Source organism: Eriocheir sinensis, chromosome 42 (genome assembly GCF_024679095.1).
Source record: "Eriocheir sinensis breed Jianghai 21 chromosome 42, ASM2467909v1, whole genome shotgun sequence".
Lineage (NCBI taxonomy): Eukaryota > Metazoa > Arthropoda > Malacostraca > Decapoda > Varunidae > Eriocheir > Eriocheir sinensis.
This window is the reverse complement of record NC_066550.1, coordinates 14257290-14264789: the sequence shown is the minus strand read 5'-3', so window position 1 is coordinate 14264789 and position 7500 is coordinate 14257290. Positions and strand designations below refer to the sequence as shown.

Below are 7500 nucleotides of genomic sequence, written 5' to 3'. Positions count from 1 at the left end.
AGGCATAGAGGAAGAATATCACGAGAAGAAGGAGGAGGAGGAGGAAGAGGAGGAGGAGGCAGAATGTAGGAAATACGTCGAAGAGGAGGAGGAGGAGGAGGAGGAAAGAGATCACGAAGAAGAAGAAGAAGAAGAAGAAGAAGAAGAAGAAGAAGAAGAAGAAGAAGAAGAAGAGGAAAAAGAAGAAGGCAGAATGTAGGAAAGATGTCGAAGAGGAGGAGGAGGAGGAGGAAAGAGATCACGAAGAAGAAGAAGAAGAAGAAGAAGAAGAAGAAGAAGGGGAAAAAGAAGAAGAAGAAGAAAAAGAAAAAGAAGAGGAAAAAGAAGAAGAAAAAGAAGAAGAAGAAGAAGAAGAAGAAGTCGGGTCAGACTATCACCAGGGTCACAAAACCGTCTATGAAAATCCCCCGACAACTTATACGAGAGGGTTTTAAACAGGCATATCGGGCTCCCCTGAAGACTGTTTCCCAAGCCCACACAGAAGATTGACCGGGATTTCATTGGGTATTTTCCCGGTCAAGATACAGAAGTCGGGTCAAACTATCACCAGGGTCACAAAATAGTCTATGAAAATCTCCTATCGGGCTCCCATGAAGACTGTTTCCCAAGCCCACACAGAAAATTGACCAGGATTTCATTGGGTATTTTCCCGGTCAAGATACAGAAGTCGGGTCAAACTATCACCACCTGAAATTGACCTCTCTTATGGCGACTCTACTTTTGTCTATTAAGGGAACGGCGAGTAGCGTTTTTTTCTTTTTTTTTACTCTTTTTGTTGCCCTTGTGCCGTGTCCTTTGATATAAAAAAAAAAACATCACAAAACATTCCATGAAAATCCCATATCGGGCTCCCCTGAAGACTGTTTCCCAAGGTCACACACAAGATGGGTGATTCACTGTTGCATAATTTCAGAACATTTCTATACACAGTTACGTCGAGAAGGTGATTTTTCAAGTATAAGTCTCTAGCAGTGTACCTATGAATTCTTATTTCTATCATACTTAAACCCATTTCAGTGTTATTTGTAAGGGAAGGGAAAGGAAGGAAAGTGTGTGTGTGTGTGTGTGTGTGTGTGTGTGTGTGTGTGTGTGTGTGTGTGTATTGTCATGTGTGTGCGCTTTTATAACTTGGCAGGGTACAGAGAGAGAGAGAGATACCCTGTCATCCATAACTTACAGAATTAAACGCACACACACACACACACACACACACATATATAAAAAGATACACAGAGACGCAGTTACACACACACACACACACACACACACACACACACACACACACACACACACGCCAAGTTTTATTATTTATTTCTTGTCGATATGTGCGTGTGTGAGTATACATGTGTGTGTGTGTGTGTGTGTGTGTGTACTAATGCCTTCATTTTCTTCCCTCCCTCTCTCCTTCCCTTCCTTCCCTTCCCTTCCCTTCCCTTTCCTTTCCTTCCCTTCCCTTCCTTCCCCTCCCCTTTCCTCCCCTTCCCTTTCCTTCTCTTCCCTTTCCTTCCCTTTCCTTCCCTTCCCTTCCCTTCCCTTTCCTTCCCTTCCCTTCATTTCCCTTCCTTCCCTTCCCTTCCCTTTCCTTCCCCTCTTTTCCTTCCCTTCCCTTCTCTTCCCTCCCCTTTCTTCCCCTTCCCTTCCCTTCCCTACCCCTATAAATCTCTCTCTCTCTCTCTCTCTCTCTCTCTCTCTCTCTCTCTCTCTCTCTCTCTCTCTCTCTCTCTCTCTCTCTCTCTCTCTCTCTCTCTCTCTCTCTCTCTCTCAGACACATTAATCAAATTCTTGGCACAATGATAATAATAATAATAATAATAATAATAATAATAATAATAATAATAATAATAATAATAATAATAATAATAATAATAATAATAATAATAATAATAATAATAATGTTATTTTCTTCTTCTTCTTCTTCTTCTTCTTCTTCTTATTATTATTATTATTATTATTATTATTATATTCTTAATGTTCATAATTACTTAAGAAGATTAGGAGAAAATAGCCTTAGCAAATTATCTCATTACATTAGGAAGAGGAGGTGGAGGAGGAGGAGGAGGAGGAGGAGGAAGATGAGGAGGAGGAGGAGGAGGAAGACAATTAGAAGACAAACGTTGACCGAGAAAGACATTGAGTGTAATAGATGTTCTCTCTCTCTCTCTCTCTCTCTCTCTCTCTCTCTCTCTCTCTCTCTCTCTCTCTCTCTCTCTCTCTCTCTCTCTCTCTCTCTCTCTCAGTATCCATTCTAATAGTATTGTTGAGAGAGAGAGAAGAAGAAGAAAGAAATCTCTCTCTCTCTCTCTCTCTCTCTCTCTCTCTCTCTCTCTCTCTCTCTCTCTCTCTCTCTCTCTCTCTCTCTCTCTCTCTCTCTCTCTCTCTCTCTCTTACTGATTGCATAATAGGTCAATCTGTGTGTGTGTGTGTGTGTGTGTGTGTGTGTGTGTGTGTGTGTCTAGCACCCTCTCTCTCTCTCTCTCTCTCTCTCTCTCTCTCTCTCTCTCTCTCTCTCTCTCTCTCTCTCTCTCTCTCTCTCTCTCTCTCTCTCTCTCTCTCTCTCTCTCTCTCTTACTGATTGCATAATAGGTCAAGCTCTGTGTGTGTGTGTGTGTGTGTGTGTGTGTGTGTGTAAAACTATCACCCTCTCTCTCTCTCTCTCTCTCTCTCTCTCTCTCTCTCTCTCTCTCTCTCTCTCTCTCTCTCTCTCTCTCTCTCTCTCTCTCTCTCTCTTACCTGTTATAGGCGGCCAAGGCATCCGTCGCATGGGCCGAGGCATCTAACTCCAGGGCAGCCCTTAGCGCCGTCACCCACGAACCCACACGCTGTTCTAGCCCCTGCCCGTCCATTTTTTGGGGGGCGGGGGCTTTATCGGTGTTGTCAGAGGTGGTGGTGGTGGTGTGGGCCGTGGGGGGCGGGTGGTAGCGGTGTTTAGTGGAGTTGAAATCAGTAACCACCTCCGTTGTGATTTCTGAGAGGGCCAACTTCTTGTTCTTGATCGGGGTCTTAAGTCGCGTCTGGGGCCGGTTTCCAGGGGTATGGGCGTTCCTCGGGGCACTGTACACCACGGGGGAGGACTCCAGGTCGGGGTGGTCGGGGGTGGGGGCGTGTGCGTGCGGCGGGATGGCGTGTACGTGCGTGTGTGTGTGCGTGTGTGTGAATGTCTCCAGATCTTCAGGTGGCAGCGAGATGGGGATCTCCTTGAATTCCCTCCTTCTCATCCTCGCCCACACCCACTCCCACGCCCTTGCCACGCCCCCCCTACACCCATGCCGCCCACCCTCACCCCCGCCCACGCTGGTCCACGCCCTCGGCAAAGACTGGGGGGCGGAGGGGCCTGGGGGCGGCGCTACGGGGGCGACACGGGCCAGGGGGAATTATGGTTGCTGGGTTGGGTTGAGGAAGGGAAGGGTAGTGTGTGGTTAGGTGGTGTTGGTAGGCATGTGGTTGTGTGGTGGTGGTGGTGGTGGTGGAGCGGCGGTGGTGAGCTCCTTCCCCCGTGAGCGCTAGAAGCCAACTGAGCCGTGTGGTGTGTGTGTGTGTGTGTGTGTGTGTGTGTGTGTTGCTGTCACTACTACTACTACTACTACTACTACTATTACTACTACTACTACTACTACTACTACTACTACTACTACTACTACTACTACTACTACTACTACTACTACTACTACTACTACTACTACTACTATTACTACTACTACTACTATTGACAGTGCATACCTTTCCCCTCTTCCTCCTCTTCTTCTTCTTCTTCCTCCTCTTCCTCTTCCTCTTCCTCCTTCCTTCCTTTTTTTCTTACTTTTATTTCTTTTCTATTTTTTCTCTCTTTACACACACACACACACACACACACACACACACACACACACACACACACACACACACACACACACACACACACACACATACACATGCACGCGTGTCATAAAAACGTTCATGCTATGTGTGTGTGTGTGTGTGTGTGTGTGTGTGTGGCGATATTCTCTCTCTCTCTCTCTCTCTCTCTCTCTCTCTCTCTCTCTCTCTCTCTCTCTCTCTCTCTCTCTCTCTCTCTCACACACACACACACACACACACACACACACACACACTTATTATTATTATTATTATTATTATTATTATTATTATTATTATTATTATTATTATTATTATTATTAATTTTATTATTATTATTATAATATTATTATAATTATTACTATTGCAGGGAATTTAATAGACAACCTTTCGTATTAGTATCAAAGAAAACGGTTTTGTGCTTCGTTTTCTTTTGTATATTTAGGGAAACTAAAGGAGTTTGAGGCATATTAATCGATTTTTCGTGAGAGAGAGAGAGGCACGTGTTGCTACCACCTACATCCTACAGGTACAGAGGAAGGGTCAAACAACCACCAGTGTCATAAAAACTACCCCTGGAAATGACCTGCAAAACTCCTTCGAAAGCCTTGGGCGACGAAATAAATATATGACCTCTTGCATCTCGACACTCGCTAGCAACACCTCCTCCTTAGTAATGCAGGTCAAAAGCATGTATTCTGACCCTCCTTGACCTTAGAGACCTTGCATTGCTCTGGTAGATGAGGAAGAGAAGGGAAAAACACCCGTACCATTTCGCCTATAAGTACCGCCCTCGAATCTACCACAGTGCCCCCTCGTGATGACAGTGTTGCCACCACCCCGAGACCTTTGTACAGTGAACCTAGAAGAACATATTTGACAAGGCTTTCGTAGGAGTTTGGTGGGCATTTCCAGGGGTAGTTTTATGACCCTGGCGATATTGTGACCCTTCCTATAGCGAGACATTTATTTGGCAAGGCTTTCGTAGGAATTTTGTGGGTATTTTCAGGGGTATTTTAATGACCGCGGTGGTAGTTTGACCCTTTCCCTGTACCATGAACCTAAAAGAACATATTTGACAAGGCTTTCGTTGTGGTTTGGGCATTTTCAGGGATAGTTTTATGACCCTGGTGGTAGTTTGACCCTTTCTCTGTACCGTGAACCTAAAAGAACATATCTAACAAGGCTTTCGTGGGAGTCTTTTGGGCATTTCCAGGGGTAGTTTTATGACCCTGGTGGTAGTTTTACCCTTCCTCTGTACCATGAACCTAAAAGAACACATTTGACAAGGCTTTCGTTAAGTTTTGGGCATTTCCAGGGGTAGTACTATGACCCTGGTGGTAGTTTCACCCGTCCTCTGTACCGTGAACCTAAAACAACATATTTGACAAGGCCTTCGTTGTGGTTTTGGCATTTCCAGGGATAGTTTTATGACCCTGGTGGTAGTTTGACCTTTTCTTTGTACCATGAACCTAAAAGAACATATTTGGCAAGGCTTTCGTAGGAGTTTTGTGGGCATTTCCAGGAGTAATTCTATGACCCTGGTGTTAGTGTGACTCTTCCTCTGTACCGTGAACCTAAAAAAACATATCTAACAAGGCTTTCGTGGGAGTTTTGTGGGCATTTCCAGGGGTAGTTTTATGACCCTGTTGGTAGTTTGACCCTTCTTCCTCTGCATCATGAACCTAAAAGAACATATCTAACAAGGCTTTCGTAGGAGTTTTGGGCATTTCCAGGGATAGTTTTATGACCCTGGTGATAGTTTGACCCTTCCTCTGTACCGTGAACCTTAAAGAACACACATTAAAACCAGATTAATTACCTTTTTAACCTTTGGAAATTGTTGGAGAGAGAGAGAGAGAGAGAGAGTCAGTTTATCTCGAGCGGTGAAAGAGAGAGGTGCGGACGCTCTCGCCTCGCTCACATTCTCTCTCACTTTCTCTACGTTGGAAAAGTGAAAGAGAGAGAGAGAGGTGTTATTGTGACATTGGCTATACTTATTGTTATTGTTATTATTATTATTATTATTATTATTATCATTAATATTATTATTATTATTATTATTATTATTATTATTATTAGTGTGATTTTCCAGTTTCTTTTTTTCTCTCTTTCCTTTCTCTAGTTTTTATTATCTCTCTCTCTCTCTCTCTCTCTCTCTCTCTCTCTCTCTCTCTCTCTCTCTCTCTCTCTCTCTCTCTCTCTCTCTCTCTCTCTCTCTCTCTCTCTCTCACGTGGTTAAATGTCACTCACTCACTAACTTAATATGTCAGTCAGTCAGTCAGTCAGTCAGTCAGTCAGTCAGTCACTCACTCACTCACTCCATCCCTCCCTCAGCCAGCCAGTCAGTCAGTCAGTCACTCACTCACTCACTCACTCACTCCATCCCTCCCTCAGCCAGCCAGTCAGACAGTCAGTCACTCACTCACTAAGCCAGCCAGTCAGACAGTCAGTCACTCACTCACTAAGCCAGTCAGTCAGTCAGTCATTCAGTCAGTCTGTTGAAGAAAAAAAACATGATAGCCACTTCCTGTGATAACTCTCTCTCTCTCTCTCTCTCTCTCTCTCTCTCTCTCTCTCTCTCTCTCTCTCTCTCTCTCTCTCTCTCTCTCTCTCTCTCTCTCTCTCTCTCTCTCTCTCTCTCTCTCTCTCTCTCTCTCTCTCTCTCTCTCTCTCTCTCTCTCTCTTCGTATATATTTCTTCTTCTTCTTCTTCTTCTTCTTCTTCTTCTTCTAACCTTTTCACTTCCTGCCTTATCATTACTCCTTCCCTTCCTCCTCCTCCTCCTCCTCCTTCTCCTCCTCCTCCTCCTCCTCCTCCTCCTCCTCCTCTAACCTTGTAACATTTCCTTTCAGACCACAAGAAGAAGAAGAAGCAGAAGAAGAAGAAAAAGAAGAAGAAGAAAAAGAAGAAGAAGAAGAAGAAGATGAGAGAGAGGAAGAAAAAGAGAGAAAATATAGATAATTGAGAGACAAAGAAAAACAAAAGTGAGAGAAAGTGAGAGAGAGATAGAGAGAGGAAGTGAGTGAGAGAGAGAGAGAGAGATAGAGAAAGAGAGCAAATTTTCTCTCCTTCTCTCTCTCTTTTCTCTCACCATGGGAATTTTTACCTCCAAGAAGAAAGAAGCGTCCTTCGAGGGAGAGGAAAGTAAGTGAGAGAGAGAGAGAGAGAGAGAGAGAGAGAGAGAGAGAGAGAGAGAGAGAGAGAGAGAGAGAGAGAGAGAGAGAGAGAGAGAGAGAGAGAGAGAGAGAGAGAGAGAGAGAGAGAGAGAGAGAGAGAGTAAAAGATTTGATGCATAGAGATTGTGCATTATACAAGAGAGAGAGAGAAGAGAGAGAGAGGAACAGGCCTGGTAAATTTAGTTTGTTTACTTCTCTCTCTCACTCTTGTAAACAAACATGCAGTCTCTCTCTCTCTCTCTCTCTCTCTCTCTCTCTCTCTCTCTCTCTCTCTCTCTCTCTCACTTTTTACTCACAAGCGGTTACTGAATGAACATGTTGACACCTAGCTTTAGAGAGAGAGAGAGAGAGAGAGAGAGAGAGCGGGTTTAATTATCATAAGTTAATTGATATGTATTCACGATGTAATTACTCTTATTATTATTATTATTATTATTATTATTATTATTATTATTATTATTATTATTATCAATAGTGTGATGATTTCAAT

General features: G+C 43.7%; 2 protein-coding genes across 4 annotated transcripts in view; one reads left to right on the top strand and one right to left on the bottom strand.

Annotated features, from left to right (window-relative positions):
* LOC127010248 (uncharacterized) overlaps window positions 1-3497 on the bottom strand; it is a 12422-nt gene extending 8925 nt beyond the window's left edge. Inside the window, exon 1 of the mRNA XM_050884120.1 lies at window positions 2731-3497. Within this exon, the coding sequence (XP_050740077.1) occupies window positions 2731-3215 (485 nt within the window). The 5' untranslated portion in view covers window positions 3216-3497. The remainder of the gene's footprint in view (window positions 1-2730) is intronic.
* A 2211-nt stretch (window positions 3498-5708) lies between these two features.
* LOC127010136 (serine/threonine-protein kinase 32A-like) overlaps window positions 5709-7500 on the top strand; it is a 19934-nt gene continuing 18142 nt past the window's right edge. For 2 of the 3 annotated variants that reach the window (XM_050883981.1, XM_050883979.1), the window contains exons 1-2: window positions 5709-5785; window positions 6687-6978. In XM_050883981.1, the coding sequence (XP_050739938.1) occupies window positions 6927-6978 (52 nt within the window). In that variant the 5' untranslated portion in view covers window positions 5709-5785; window positions 6687-6926. Of the gene's footprint in view, window positions 5805-6686; window positions 6979-7500 lie in introns of all 3 variants that reach the window. The other variant, XM_050883980.1, reaches the window with a different exon arrangement.